The sequence below is a fragment of the Lepidochelys kempii genome, chromosome 6 (assembly GCF_965140265.1).
Source record: "Lepidochelys kempii isolate rLepKem1 chromosome 6, rLepKem1.hap2, whole genome shotgun sequence".
Taxonomy (NCBI): domain Eukaryota; kingdom Metazoa; phylum Chordata; order Testudines; family Cheloniidae; genus Lepidochelys; species Lepidochelys kempii.
The window spans coordinates 101,562,154-101,579,090 of record NC_133261.1 but is presented as its reverse complement, the minus strand read 5'-3'; the positions used below and the strand labels follow the sequence as shown (position 1 = coordinate 101,579,090).

The 16,937-nt window shown below is 39.6% G+C and overlaps 1 protein-coding gene across 1 annotated transcript in view; it reads left to right on the top strand.

Moving 5' to 3' along the window:
* Positions 1 to 16,278, top strand: part of EFCAB11 (EF-hand calcium binding domain 11) — a 118,766-nt gene extending 102,488 nt beyond the window's left edge. Inside the window, exon 6 of the mRNA XM_073349405.1 lies at positions 15,660 to 16,278. Coding sequence (XP_073205506.1) covers positions 15,660 to 15,759 — 100 coding nt within the window. The 3' untranslated portion in view covers positions 15,760 to 16,278. The remainder of the gene's footprint in view (positions 1 to 15,659) is intronic.
* The last annotated feature ends 659 nt before the right edge of the window (positions 16,279 to 16,937 follow it).

The window sequence follows — 16,937 nt, the reverse complement described above, 5'->3', positions numbered from 1 at the left end:
AACATTCTTCTGGTATTCACACTCACTGTTTCAACAATACAGACCTCCTCTCTGATACCGCCTCCTAGACCTATATTACACCCTAGCACTTGTCTCAAGAGCCCCCCCTTTAAAGTTAGAATGTTCATATACATCATTGGACACAGTGGGGAGGGGTCCCCTACTTATTCCTTTATGGCACCTTTTTCTGCATTTTATGGTCAGAAAAGTAATCTGGGATCTCATACAAGCCTAGACTTCACAGAGTTTATGAAAGTAGTATCTTTCCATTTGGGTTCCTACTACTGTAATGTACCAACATGGCCATACTGGGGTCCTGATTGTAGGCATCGTTCCCATGCACCACCCCCTAGAAAGAGAACCTTCCTGTTTGTTCAGAGGCAAAAACCTGTGCAGCCACAGATGTCCCCTCATGATTCTCAACCAGCAGAGGAAATTTCTGAGGAGGAGCATCTTCCCAGTGAGGATCTACATGCACCCATTGGCCATCTCATCCTTGTGTTTAGATGAGGTGATAATTTCTTCCATATCATCTTATCCAGATGACTAGAAGAACTTCCAGGATTTATTGAAAAGACTAGCCAAAAATGTCAAGATCCTAATAGAGGAGGTGCATGATACCTGACATAAATTGTTGGACGTTCTCTACACTACTATGCCAGGAAGTGTGGCTCTTCCTATTGATGGACCTTGCCAAGAATGTTAGATGGACACTGGCAATAGTAAAACAACTTCAAATAAATCAGACAAAAGATACTATGTGGGAGAAGAATACCTTTTATTCACAGCCAGTATCTGGCTTTTTGGTAATTGTGGTAGCTAACAAAAAGAATACACAATGCCAGCCAAAAATGACTCTAGCCCAAAAGGAGCCAAAATGATGATCTGTTTGGTCGTAAATGTTATTCCTCTGTAAGCTTATATTTAGAATGTTAAATGATCAGACTTTGCTTTCATGTTATGGTTTTCTAAAGTATAATATTTATGGATTTCTTTGATAAATTGCCACAAGAACATAAGGAGGAATTTAAATGCCTGATTTCACTGGGACAGTTAGTGATATAATGAACATCTTTGTAAGCAGCTCTAGATGCTGCTGATACTGCTTCACAATTTGTGGCTACTTCTGTAATCATGAAGCACACATCTTGTCTCCATAGTTCAGGAATCCCTAGGAAAGTTCAATGAACCGTGGAGAATCTTCTGTTCAAGGGCTTAAAGCTATTCAGTACAAAAACTAATGATGCCTTTCACACTTGGAATGATTCTTGTGCCACACTTCACTCCCACGGGTGTATACACCTTTACACAAAAAGAAAACAGGAGACCTCACACACACGGTAGACAGAGGACTGCACCATGCATTTTATCAGCGATCAGTGACCTAGAAAAAGACAGTGCTACCGGAAGAAGAGACATGGTGCGACAATTATAGCTATATCCTACCTCACAGACACAATCAAACAATCATTTTGATGGGTTGGTTGAGAGTCACAATTTAACCACAATGACAGATCTAGTCCTTTCTTCCCCTCCCTTTGGAAAAGCCTCTACTACTTCATGGAACTCCATAGCAATGGACCGCTAGATGAGGAACGTTATTTTAGCAGGTTATTTCATATAGATCCATACTGCCCGATCCCTTACCCATACATCCCACAACTGGTCCCTATTCAGGGACCCCTTTCTCAAGAGACTGCTACAACAGAAATTAGAATCACTTTCCTCTTTTAAAGCCATAGAAGAGGTTCCACTGTAACACAGAAGGAAAGCTTTCTATTCACATTATTTCTTCATATTTAGAAAGAAGGGAGAATGGTGGCTAGTTCTGGATTTGAGAGTACTCAATACCTTTATTGACCAAGTCAAATTAAGAATGTTCACATTTGCCTCCATAATGCCATATCTAGATCCAGACTACAGGTTTGCAGCTCTCTGCCTGTTTATTTCCATATTGCCATACACCTGACACAAAATAAATATTTAAGGATTCTAGTGGAACAATAGCATTATCAGTACAAAGTTCTGCTCTGCAGTCTCTCTACTGTACTGAGGGTGATCGCCAAGGTCTTAGCAGTATTAGCTGTATATCCAGGAAGACAAGGTATAGCAAGTTATCTATACCTGGATGACTGGTTGGTCAGAGGAAGGTTCTCAGCACTATGCATGAAGCTCCATCAAATCCTTCAACTTTTCATATGCCTCAGCCTAAAATCACAAAGAAAAGTCTATTTTAACTCTAATTCATCAATTAGAATTAGTAGTGGTAGTATGCTCCAAGACAGCCAAAGTATTATCTAACTTGGGACAGATACAAAACCATGTCCATGCTTGTCATGCAGCTTCATTTAAATCCACAGATATGGTATAGACTTGCTTAAATCTACTTGGACACATGGCCTCCTGCAGTTTTGTCACGTAGCATTATAGACTACACCTACACTAAATGTGGGGTTGACAAAAAATCACTGTATGTACCATGCAGACCCAATTTAGGTATGCCTCTGCAGATTCCATAAGCTATTCTCTCCTCACTGGACTGGTGGAAAGACCCCAACAAGGTGTGCAATGGTGTACCTTTTTCACCATCCCTCCCAATCGGAACTTTATTAACCATTCCATCACAACTGGCTTGAGGAACACATGTAGACCACCATCGAGCACAGGGCAAATGGACTGGTGAGGAGACTCACTTACATATAAATGTGTTGGAGCTCAGAGCCATGGACAAGGCTTGTGTCGAATTCTTACTTGTGCTTCAGGGACTAGCTGTCAGTTCTTGATGGACAACACAATTGCCACGTTCTATATAAATAAGCAGTAAAGGGCACGATCATCCCTGCTGTGTCAAGAGGGAGTTTGGTTATAGAACTGATGCATTCAGCATCAGTTGTCTCCACAATTCTGCAGAACATTTTAGAAGACAGTTTAAGCAGACACTTTGCAACGGATCATGAGTGGACAATCAAGAACTCGGTAATTTGGACACTCTTCAAGGATTGGGGTCATTTGTCAATTGATCTGTTTGTGACAGATGGGAACAAGAAGTGTCCGACTTTTTGTTACAGGTCAGAGTCCAGAGTTCCTTTCAGACATATTTCTCATTTGATGGTCTCCTGCACTGATGTATCCCTAACCCCTAAATCCATTGTTTCCCAGGATACTCAGGAAGATCAGACAAGATGCTTCCAAAATCATCCTGATAGCTTGTGCCTGGCCAAGGCAGTTTTGATACCTGGAACTGATGCTATTGCAAATATGTCCTCTAAGAACATAACCTATAATTTCAGTCTTGCTATCCCAAAATAATAGGATAATTTGTCTTTCAACCCATCCTCCCTACATCTTATGGCTTGGCTTCTGGATAGATGTCAAAAGTAGAGAGATCATGTTCCCCATTCTTGAGGTATGGCCTGCATTCCTTGATCCTATATTTATAACTTTGAATGTGGCTAAAGTAAAATGTATTTTGTTTGAATAGAGCCTGCTTACCAAACACTTATTTGTTCTGTTTGACTGCTCAGTCCTCATCATTATTTACCAATCTACTAATCTTTGTGTCATCAACAAATTTTATCAGCAACGATTTTTACATTTACTTCAGTATCACTGATAACAGTATTGAATGCTTTTAGGCCTCAACTGATCCCTGCGGAACAGTGGTGCCAGTCAGAGCAATGTGACAAATAGCGGGCTGTGTATATGATCGCCCAACCACTTCTAAGCAGTGGTCCTGTACTAAATCAGTCTGGCTGCTGCTGAAACAATCTGGAATGTCACTCTGACTGTGTGGTCACAACACCACTGAAATTTGATCCACCTGCCCCTTCAGACAGATGGAGGGGTGGCTGGGCCAACTTTCAGTGAGTGGTGTTGCAACCTGGTGCACAGCATTGCAGTGCAACTCAAATTTGGCCTGACTTCCTCTTCATCCAGACAGAGGGGCAGCCAGGCCAAATGGTCTTGCAGCCTGGCACACAGAGAATCTGTTCTTGTACAGCAGAGCACAGGGGAACATGCTAAGGACTCAACTTCTGGTGGCACTAGTTCATGCACTGGTTGGATAAGAGAGAGGAGAGACTCCCTGCCCAAGGGAGACCCGGGTTCCCTGTAGGGGGTGGGGGATGAGCAGGGACTGGAATTCTCCCCCTCCCCCACCCAGCAAGTATCTGAATTGGCGTCACTGCTGCAGAATTGCATACAGGATTGTATGGAACTTGCCTAGGAGACATGACTAATGTCAACCTTGGGAAGCCTTACGAGCGTCAAAGGACTCTTTTAGACAATGCCCTAAGAGAAGAATGAACTGTTAGTTGAGTAGGTTTCCTAGGAAATCCTTCCCTCCTAGAAAGACCCTCATTTGACGATGATTCCCCAGTGGCAACTGCTCTTTGAAATCTGCCAGTTAGCCAGTTCTTAATCCATTTAATGGACCAACTTTGGAGGAAGGAAGAGAACTATAGTTATGGAATCCCTGTGCCTACAGTAGGAGGAAATAAAGAGTCTGTCAGTTTTAAGATATCTTTGAATTATTTTCTTCTTAAAAACAAAACAGAATAAATGAAAATATCCTTATTGTCCATCTTATTACAGTCTGTGATATTGAAAATGAGCAGAACAGTTCTTATTAAATAAGCATCATCATGAACTACAGACCCCTCTCTCCAAACTGAATTCAAACAGTTTAAGATTCAGGATCAGTTTGTATAAACTTAAGAACCTTCCTACAATTAACTGTAACCAAAAGGTTTGTTCCTGCTCCTGCTCCCACTGAAGTCCTGAAGAATTTTGCTGTTATTCAAAATGGGAAGAGGACAGGGCTTTTTTTCTGTCTTTCTTTGTCCCCTTGCTCAGAGGTGACTGCCAGTCTCTTGGACTAAAGGTACCATACCATTCAGTTCTTGTTCACTCTGTCAGCTAATGTAATCTTTACACATTCATTAATAGTAGCAATAAATATGCTGCGGACTTCAAATAAAATATTTTCACATTTTAATGTTTGAAAGAAAACTAAGAAAAATAAGTTCATTGTAAAATGTTACATTGGCAGGATGAATTAAACACGTGATAAAAGAGGAAAGTTCCAGATTAAGTTTAAAATTCTTATTTTATTAAGCATAACATAAATCACTTGTATGATCCTCTTTTAAGATAGTATATAATTTGATCCTTACTTTAAAAATATCATTTAACAAACTGGAGAGCACTCCAGGCTATCTCAAGGATAAGTACCTGTATACCTTGATGATAAGGTGATGATATGACAATTTAAATACCTTCTTGAGACCTCCCTCTCTCAAAATAGAACTTTTAACTGTTAGTAAGCCAAGAATATACATCCTGTTTTAGCCAACAAAACTACAATAATCTTTTTTTTCTGTGTTTACTAAGTATCAGAGTGGCTTTTCCTAACACTTATGTCTCTAAAGAAATTAATGAAAATCCACATTACTAACTAAACTGCTGTGGGAGCCCTGCAGGAATCCCATCAACAAAGAAGCAAGCACTTAGAACTAGAAAGAGCCGGCTGGTTAATCAGAAGAGAAGTCAGCTTGTTGGAGAAGCTGTCATCCTTGAATCTTCAATTGATGGGTCATTTCATCCCCAGCAGGGGCTCCTTGCATGAAGTGTAATTTTTACTCTCACTGTTCAATCAGTATGACAGCTTTGGCTCTAATGTGATGGAAGTTCTGACTCTAGTTTGAATTATTCCTCTGACAGTTCATAAAAAAAAAATTCAGAACCAAACAATCAACAATAAAACAAAATTAAAACATTCTTTTTAATTTAAAACTCTGCCTGGCTGTTAGAATTTTACTGTTAATGTAGCCAGTGAAGTTATATACATAAGGATCAAATTCCACAGTTCCTTGTAGTTGCTACAATTTTTCTGAATAATAAGCGTCAATTAGTGAGTTTGTTATTCAAAGCTATCCAGACTGTTATAGTACAAAGCATCTATTATCAACTTGAACTGTAAATTCTCAAGTCTACATGCCCTCACTATAATTTACTGTATGCTCAAATGATAAATTATAGTTACATTCTGTAATTATATGGTCTAATTAAAAGAAATACTTTACAAATTATGTGTTCAACAAGGAGGCATTTTTTACAATTTCAAGAAAATGTTCTGTCCTTTCATTGTTTCCATAAACACTTTTCCATGTGAAAATGTCACTTTGGCAATTTTTTTCCAGTTGAAATTCCTGTGTTTTTTTCTAGCACATAAGAAATTCCCATTGGAGCAGGCATATCAGGAAATAGTAGTAACCATGAACATTTAGCAGCCATGAATGGACATAAGAATGGCCATAGTGGGTCTGACCAAAGATCTATCTTCTGATAGTGGCCAATGCCAGGTGCCCCAGAGGGAATGAACAGAACAGGTAATCATCAAGTGGTCCATCCCTGTCGCCCGTTTCAAGCTTTTGGCAAACAGAGGCTAGGGACACACTGTCTTGTATTATGTTTAGTATTTTTTATTTGTACTACAGTAATTCCTGGAGAGACAGTTCAGGATTGGGGTCCTCATTGTAATGGTTATTGAACATATACAGAATAAAAAATAATCCCTAGTCCAAAGTACTTACAATTTAAATAGAGACAAAATGTGACAGGTCGATGTAGAACACAATGAAAGGGAAAGACAAGGGTGATCATAATATATTTGCTAAGTGTAATTTACTCATACTAGGTAAGTGTGGTTTGGAAAATGTCAACTAGAGCTCTTAGGCATTACGATTACAAAAATAAATAATAATAATAATAATTAATAGAATATATGTGGTAGAGAGCTAAATATTAATGGGAATATAACTCCCTTGGATATTTGTGGTTGATGCAAGGAAAGGGAAGTGCCAGAGATGTTCAGAGCAGAGCAGCTTTTTGGGAGAAGACTGTGGACAACAATGCAAGTCACATTTCATACATACAGATAGTGCTTAGTGGCTTGCTGTGTCTCATTACAATTAAGGTGCCACCGTGGTAATTCAGGAAACCACAGAATTCTTCATCTGCAGGGCAACAGTGTTCCAAAGTTATTTAAAGAGAACACTCAGCCTGTCTTTAAGTACAACTCACATGTAGATGAGGAGAAATGTGGAATAACCCAAAGTTTGAAGATTCATGAAGGAAAGCAGACAAGGAAAAGCCACTAGTACTCTTAGCATGTCTTAAACCAGTTGTATGTAAGGGGTGGAGAAACCTAGGTATGGAAATGTGAGCTAACTTAGCCCACAGATGTCTCGTAGGAGCTCTTATATGGCAATTTCTTGCAATATCCTGGACAATCCTTATTGAATTAAGTTAAACCTTAAATTTAAGGAGCTCTTTGTGTTAAAAATTCAAATGCTTGTTTGTTATTGTGGTATTGTATGTAACTTGTTTAGGAGACATGGCTAATGTCAACCTTGAGAAGCGTTACGAGCTTCAAAGGACTCTTTTAGACAATGGCCTAAGAGAAGAATGAACTGTTAGTTGAGTAGGTTTCCTAGGAAATCCTTGGGAAGAAGGGAATGCAAATTACCCACCTACAGATCCATCCTTTTGAAGCTGCACCTTGAAGAGAAATCAGTTGTCTAGCTGATTACCAATTCACAGTCTCTTCAAAGACCCAGACTGGATAAATGAGTCACACTCAAGTTCACGAGGATGCATATTTTGAGTTAACAGTTATGAATTTGTGACCACAGAAAAAAATCCTAGGTTTGAAGGACTGCTTACCAGCCAGAGCCCTTGTTAGAGTCAGGGGGTGATCTCCGATAAATTTATTAGCATGAGTGTAGGTTCTTTTATTGTTTGTTTTATTGTTTTTAATGTTTCCTCTGTAATGCTATCAATTTAAGAATAAATGTGCTTGCTTAGAAAGAGCTATTTGGTAAGTTCCTATTGGTATGTCTACACTATGAAATTAGGTCTATTTTATAGAAGTTGATTTTTAGAATTCGATTGTACACAGTCCATTGCGTATGTCCACACTAAGCGCATTAAGTCGGTGGAGTGCGTCCTCACTACCATGGCTAGCATCGACTTACAGAGCGGTGCACTGTAGGTAACTATCCCACAGTTCCCAAAGTCTCCGCCACCCATTGAAATTCTGGGTTAAGCTCCCAATGCCTGATGGGGCAAGAACATTGTTCCGGGTGGTTTTGGGTACATGTCATCAGTCACCCCTCCCTCCGTGAAAGCAATGGCAGACAATCATTTCGTGCCTTTTTTCCTGGCATACCACAGCAAGCATGAAGCCTGCTCAGCTCACCGTCACCACTGCTGTTGTGGGCAAGTCTACTGTGGGGGCTGCTGTGATCCAAGTAGCCAATGCAATCATTGACATTCTGTTATCAAGGGTAGTGACTCTGGGAAATGTGCAGGCCTTTTTAGATTTTAGGTGCATCATATTCCTGTCCTTTGTCACTGGTGAAGAAGTCTTGCAGCCGTACATTCCAGTCCGGTTGGCGCTCTAACACCCCATAGCACTTCTGTGATTGACACATGTAACAGCTCCAGGGCTCTTGCTCTTTTGCCTTGGCCAAGGTACCTTGCCCTACCAGGACCTCCAAGCATTTGACACAGAAGCACCTGCAGCAGCTGGCATTGCTACACAGCAGCAGCTCCTGGGTGCCTTCGCAGCAGACAGTGCAGTAGGACTGCTAGCCAGCCTCGTCCATGGTGTACGGTTCCACCGCTTCCGCTGCAACTCTGCTCTCCTGCGAGCTGGAGGCTTCTGCCTCAGGCTGCTCTCCCAGCTGACAGCACCGCGTGGTCTCACCTACTCCAGCCTACCCATTGTTCCCATGGCTCATGAAGCCTGGACAGTAGTATGGAGCAGTTCAACTATAGCCTTAGCAAGTGCAGAATAGTGGTAGAATGTGCCTTTGGACGTTGAAAAGCTCACTGGTGCTGTTGGTCAGACCTCAGTGCAACCAACATTCCCATTGTTATTGCTGCTTGCTGTGTGTTCCATAATATCTGTGAGAGTAAGGGGGAGACGTTTATGGCAGGGTGGGAGGTTGAGGCAAAATTGCCTGGCATCCAATTTTGAGCAGCCAGACACCAGGACGATTAGAAGAGCATAGGTAGGCGCGCTGCACATCATTGAGGCTTTGAAAACCAGTTTCATGCCTGGCCAGGTTACAGCTTGAGAGTTGTGTGTGTTTCTCCTTGATGCAAGTCCGCCCCCTTTGTTGATTTTAATTCCGTGTAAGCCAACCACCCTCCCCCCTTCGAAATAAACTAACTATTGTTTTGAAACCATGCATTCTTTATTAATTAAAAAAAAAAGCAATAACGGACAAGGTAGCCCAGGTGGGATGGAGGAGGAGGGAAGCACAAGGCCACATTGCTTATTGTGGCCACACTAAAAATCAAACTGTTTGAATGACAGCCTTCTGTTGCTTGGACCTCCTCTGGAGTGGAGTGGCTGGGTGCCCGGACCTTCCCCCCCCCGCCGCGTTCTTGGGCATCTGGGTGAGGAGGGTATGGAACATGGGGAGGAGGGCAGGCGGTTATACAGTGGATGCTGCAGGGGTCTGTGCTCTTGTTGACTTTCCTGCAGCTCCAACAGATGCTTCATCATGTCCGTTTGCTCCCCCATTAGCCTCAGCATCATGTCCTGCCTCCGCTCTTCGCGCTCACTTAATTCTTTCCTGGCCTCTGCCATGGAATGCCTCCATGCATTAAGCTGTGCCCTATCAGTGCAGGAGGACTGCATGAGCTTGGAAAACGTGTCACCATGATTGCGGGTTTTTTGCCTTCTCATCTGTGATAACCTCAGGGATGGAGATGATAGGGGGAGCGTAGAAACATTCTACACTCTACGATTCTGGGGGGACTGCATGGTCACCTATGCTGCTGAGTTTATCACACTGACCAAAAACGGGAAATAAAATTCAAAAGTCCCTGGGGCTTTTCCTGTGTACCAGGCTAGTGCATCGGAGTTCAAAGTGCTGTCCAGAGCTGTCACAATGGAGCACTCTGGGATAGCTCCCAGAGGCCAATACCGTCGATTTGTGTCCACAGTACCCCAAATTTGACCCAGCAAGGTCGATTTTAGCGCTACTCCCCTCGTCGGGGAGGAGTACAGAAGTCGATTTTAAGAGCCCTTTAGGTCGACGGAAGGAGGTTGGTTTTGTGGACTCAGTCATTTTTAAATTGACCTAATGCAGCTAAATTTGACCTAACCCCGTAGTGTAGACCAAGCCTATGTCAGTTGCAGTGTACATTGTCTCTGAGGAGAAAGGTAAAGCAGGCTAGCTTAGTCAGTCAGACTTTGCTGGGAATTCACAGTGTCGGCAGGGATCAGTGCAGCCTTGAAATACTGCAGTCAAGAGGTAGAGAGATACATGTCTCTGCCCAAGAAAGGTGGCATCTGGGGAGCCAGAAGTCTGAGTGGGTGCCTTTGCTGGACCATAGAGGGGGAGTAGAGGTGCAGTTGTCCTGAACTATGACAGGAGCACCTCATATGGCTCACACCATCCCCTCCAGCTAACTCTGGAAGTATAGTTGGCATGTTGCAGGGCCTTTGAGAATATGATCCTCAGATCCCAAGAAGGGCTTGGAGAACTCCTCCCAACAGACATGATTACTGTACCTGTGTGTAATATCTTGTATTTGATCATAGCTTATATGTTTCTGCTTGGAAAACATTTTTCTCACCAAAGTAATAAATCAAACTTTCATTGTTGTAAGCTCATTAAGTACTGTACATAGTGTTGAATTCTCTAGGTACTATATTTGAGAATGGTATATCACAAGATTTAAATACAAGTCATCTTAGTACAATGAAAATTTTGAAATCCAAGAAAACATTTTTGTTTGTAGTGTTGTTGTAGCAGTGTTGGTCCCAGGATATTAAAGAGACAAGGTGGGTGAGGTAATATCTTTTAATGGACCCACTTTTGTTGGTGAGAGAGACACACTTTGAGGTACACAAAGCTCTTCTCCAGGTCAGCTCTGTGCAGCTCGAAACTTGTCTCTTTCACTAACAGAAGATGGACCAATAAAAGACGTTAACTCACCCACCTTGTCTCAGTGAACATTTTTGTCACTTTTAGGGAAATACTCAATTTTCTAGTGCAGCAATAACCACAGTAAACTACCATCACTGGGGAATTCAATGAGAAATAAATTAAAACTTCAAAGTTGTTGCCTGATCTATAGATTATGTATTAATTATATTGATTTTTTAAGAATCAAGCTAGCCCTTTGGACTACAAATTTACACCGTGTGCCTCCCTAATGTTTTATTTGCTTTCTAAATTTTATTTATGTGATACATTTGCATTTTTCTCATGAGTGTTCTTTCTCTGCAATTAAAACTTCATCCTTCAAATTAATACAGCATATGCCTTCAGTGGTACAACTAACTAATCTTTGTTTTTAATATTATAGATCTGAATGATCACTCAGCTTTCCAACTCACCATGTAACTCAGCCATTGAATCTGCTGGTGGGGGGAAACACGAGCTTGGGAGCATATATAAAAATTATGACCTATTCCTTTGCACTTTTTAGATATACATGGTGAATAAACATTGTTGATCTATAAATCAGGATCACTGTATTCTCAGATTTAGTGCCCATTTTCTAGGTAATGGTTACATGAAGCTTATTTGTAATATAAAAAGAAGAAATATTGTGATGCTGTGGGCCAAATTCTGCACTCACTAACTTCAATGGGTGTTATGCCTGAGTAAGAAGTGCCAGATTTAGCCTTATATAAACTGTATTTTAAAGGTGACAAAGGAAAGGAAAATATAGTGGCTGATCAATACATAATATTGTTATTTATCAAATGAAAGGATGAAAATATATTTTCAGTGTGTGGATAACTTTTTTTAAGTAAGTACCCTATTTCAGTGATTAACAAATAGGAAATTTTAAGAGGCAACATATATTAAACATTACTCTTGTTGATTATTCACTTACACTTCTTATTGAGATTTACAGTTAAAATATTCCTGTTGAGAGAAAAGTACCATTTATCTAATCCAGTTCCTCAAGAAAAAATACTTAGGTGGTTTCAGGAGTCTTCAACTAGCTAATTTAATAAGAGGGTAATTTATATTCCACAGTCAGTAACTTGTGATACTGTTATTACTAAAATTCAAGTAAAAGATCACACAGTCTGCCTTATCTACTGCATACCATGAAATATCTACATATATTTTATTAAATAAAGTTAAATGAATAGTGACCTCTGAGATCTGCAGTTATTTTAGATCAATATACTATAACACATTATTTTCTTAATCATAAAGGTGAGTATTCCATCTGTCTCCAATGGATAAAGATGAAGATTTAACTCTGAGACAATTTTGGTTTTCACATTACTTTTGCAGAGCTTTCAGAAATCCACATTTTAAATTAAGTATAGTATTTCTTAAATTTACTAATTTTAACCAGCCCATGGCTTATTTACCATTCATCAGTCAACATGTGCTGCTGATCTCTGCTAAAAGATTGTTCATATAATGAACTTCGATTTAAAAGAGCCTTTTAGTGGCTTTTGAGATATTGAGCATGTGCCACATAGAGTTTTAGGACCAAATTTTCAAAAACTGCTTTCAATCAGGGGCACAAATGATAGAGGGTAAACATCTAATTGCACCCTCTACTTAGATAGTCAGACATTTGGGATGAAATCCTGGCCCCATTGAAATCAATGGCAAACTCCCATTGATTTAAATGAAGGATTTCGACCCTAAATTCTAAAATGTGTACCTGTTATTGATTCTGGCAGAAAATGTAGAGGCTTGATTGAACTAGATGGTTCATGTCTCATAATAATATCAGAGACTGTTCGTTTGTTAGACATCAGCTCACAAATATCAGTCTGGATGTATTGTTTGTTTGGATATCTTAGTTAGCTAATTATGACTGGAATTCAAACTAGCAAATATAATCACCAAAGCAGATTTTTAAAAAATTCTTCAGTAGATGATCTTTTAAAAATAAGCTACACCCTCTGAGAGGATGTAGCAGTGGACATTCTCCTCTTGCCCACTAGGGAAGTGAGAGGAGCATTTAGACTGTAAGATCATTCGGGTAAAATACCAGTCACTCTTATTTGTCTGAACAGCATCAGGCATATCTATGCTGAAGTGTAATAATAAAAGGCAAGCACTGATCAGCAAGTATAGTCTTCTGTATCTTGTTTACAAGGGTCAGACAGATGGGAAGAACTGGTGGTACTGGGCAATCCAGCTCTCCTTACATTCCCAAACCCTGCCTACCCTCAGTGTTGTTCAGAAGTGAAATCATTAACAGTGCATCAGCCCCATCACTTCTGTGTGAACTACAGCATATATTATAGCAAGGGATCCAGTTTTGATTTCAAGACTTCAAGTGATGTAGAATCCACCATGTCCTTAGGTAGATTATTCCAATAGTTAATTATTCTTATTGTTAACAAATTATGACTTATTGCTAGTCTATCAGAAATCTCTTCCCCATGTAGGTACTTGTAGACCATGATCAAGTCAGCTTTTAACCTTCTTATGAACTGTGTTTTTTAAGTCTCTTGCTATAAGGCATGTTTTCCAGATCTCGTCATTCTTGTAGCTTTTTTCTGAATGCTTTCCAATTTTTCAACATCTTTTTTGAAGTGTGTACACCAGAATTGGACATGGTGTTCTGGTGATGATCTTATTAATGATAGAGATAATACTACTTCCCTAATTCTCCTTAATATTCCCCTGCTTACATACCCCAAGGATCACATTCACCCTCTTAGGTACAGCATTGCACTGGGAACTCATGGGAATTACTACACTGCTGCACAGTTCAGATTAAGGAGGTGTGAATAGCAGTGCAGACCAAAGTCAAGCACTGTAACTTTCCTGTGTGGATGCTGTGGGCATGACCTCAAAGGTTTGCGCTAAAAGACTACAGTAGTCCAATCTTGGGACCTTTAAGTTCATGCCTGCAGCATCCACACAAGGGAGTTACAGTGCAGAACTTTGGTGAGCACTGCTATTCAGACCGCCTTAGTCTGAACTGCAGGGCAGTGTAGACTACTCCAAGTCATTTGGTTATCTACCATGATCGTTAAGTCCTTTTCCGCATCACTGTTTCCCAGGATACGGTCCCCTATTTTATAAATGTGACATACATTCGTTGTTCCTAGTGGTTAACTTTGCATTTAGCTGTATTAAGAGGCATTTTGTTTGAATGGGCTCAGTTTACCAAGTGATCCAGATTAGTGTGTATAATTTGTCTGCATCATTATTTATCACTCTACCAATTTTTGGTGTCATCTTCAAGTTTTACAAGCAATGATTTTATATTTACTTCCAGACCTTTGATAAAGAAATTGAATAGCAATTAATCCATTTAATATGGACTATATGGACTTTGTGTGGTGCTAATTTTTTTAATCAGAGTTTCATGCAGAACTATTCCAAATGACTTACAGATGTCTTGGTATATTACATTAACACATTAACTTTTATCAATTAAACTTGCAATTGCATCAAAATATATAAAGTTTGTTTGACAAGACCTATTTTCCTTAAAGCTATCCTGTTTGACATTAATTATGCTACCACCCTTTAATACTTTACCTGTTAACACCTTTGAGATAAATAAGAGCAGTTTGTACACTTCAGAACCGTTGCGTCAAGCACAAACGAAAACACAGTTGTCTAAATTTATATCTAGAGGGTTTTCCTTGTAACTATAAAGACTAGAAACTTTATAAATGTACATTTTTCAAATTGAAGATTAAATAATGCAAAACTGCTGGGGCCACAATATGATTACCATTAGAGTTTATCAATAAGTACCAGTTCGGCATAGCTTAACATTAGCTGAGAGAGTGGCAAAAAAGACCTTTTGTTGAAACCTCTTTGGTCTCACATTAGTCCTGCATTAGGGTATTTCATAGGATCAAGTGTGGGCCTTTTGTTAGCATTATCTTTGTCCAGTAAAGAGCTAGGTATCAGGCTAAAGATGTCACAGTGATCATTACAAAAGGTAAATTGCATACGAGTTTGCAGTGCAATAAAGGCTATGTGGGTTTGGCCAGCATGTCCTGTCACAGAGCTTTGAGGTAATAGCTCCTCTGAAGCACTGTGATCCAGTGGATAGAACATTGGACTGGAAGTGAGGAGCTTGGGTTCTATTTCCAGATCTTTCACTAACTTTGAGCAAATTACTCTCTTTATGACTTTATTTTGCCTTCTGTTGATGTGGATTATGGTACTAAGTTTCTGGTCTACACTACAAAATTACTTTGGAGTATCTGCGTCCCTTAGGGGTTTGAATAATCCACAACCGTGAGCAATATAGTTATACCAGCCTAAGCACCGGTGTATACAGATCTATGTTGGCGAGAGAGCTTCTCCCGCTGACATAGCTACCACCTCTCACGGACATGGAGTTATTAAGCCAACAGGAGACCTCTCTCCTATCAGCTTAAGAGTCTTCACCAAATGTGCTACAGTGGCCCAGCTGCACTGGTCAGCTGCGCCAATGTAAATTTCTAGTGTAGACCTGCCTTGCTCTCTTTTTTTAAAAGAGCTTTGAGAAAGGTAAGGTTTTTTGTTTTGGTTTGGTTTTATGCAGTTCTAGTGACACCACAGTAGGAATACTCCAGAAGGATATTGGTGAATTATAATACAGACTATAAGATATCTATAATATCTTTTCTTTTATAGGGAAGTCGATCAGGATTCTGATGGTCATGTCAGCTTCAAAGAGTTTGAATCTGCAATGAACTACGGACAAAATGAAGTATCACAACTGCACTTTGCCTAAAGTGTATTCTCTGGTGAAAAGATAAGATATTTAAAAATCAATGAAACTTCAATTGTTTCAGCTAGCACTCTTACTATAAATGCGGCCCTGAAGAACTGCCTTTGACAAGCTCTACAGTTGTCAGTTAGGGGTGTGTGTGTGTGTGTGATACTGAAAATATTTGAAATCTAAATTGATCCACAATTTATCCTTTGTGAGAACTTCAGTTATGTACTTTTTCTGTTTGGCTCAATAGATGAAAAGAGAGGGACTGGTTTCCAGATACTTAGTATTTTATTTGTTGACTTTTTCAACAGTATTTCACTAACGAGCCAAAATGTCTCATACACCTTTAAAGAGAGGCTACCTGGAACTAAATGGATTTAACCTTTTATGGTGGATAAAAGCTATCTTTTTTTTTAAACCATCAGTATGTTTATTTTCCATGTAAACACCTTGTCCTTTTTCTTATAATATCACACATTGTTTTAATTGCAAGGTCATTTATTGGTTGTACAACTCTGTGATTTAATTCTAAAGCATTGCACTGTTAAAAAAAAATTAAGAATTGGATAATATGAAGTGTTTAATAATTAAAAAAATAAGAAACTTTCACACTTCTAAGGCTTTTCTCTGTTAAATTAATTCTTTTAGAGGCAGTTTAAAAGAACTCTCATAAATAAAGAGAAATCACTGAAGTTTAGGTCACACACCTTAACTTGGCCTGCCAAAAGGATATGTACCCAAATCTTGAATGAACTTCACTGAATATTTTCGGTAGTGTATCTTTTGGCCAGGGTATTTCCCAAGAGCTGTGAGGAAATTAAGATGAAATCTGTCATTGCCTGCACAGACACACTCACCCATTCATTGGCTGATTATGAAGATTTTGTACTCTTATAGGAAATTGCCTGTTCTCTTAGCTTCAGACATGCCCCTCTGAGCCACACTATGGCTATTTTCAGAACATGTTGTAAGTCCTCCTTGTTTGATTTATTTTATCTGTGACCATTTACCTTCCACTGTTTTCATATAGCCTTCCTAACCGACAGTAGAAAGTGTGATGCTGGGTCATTGGGTCTGTCCTTTGAGTGCTAATTTTTTACTTACAATGTATATTTGCATGAAAAATGCAAAAATTATTCCAAAATTTCAAGGCAACTTTTAAATCGCTGGTTTATCTATGGCAGTGGTTTTCA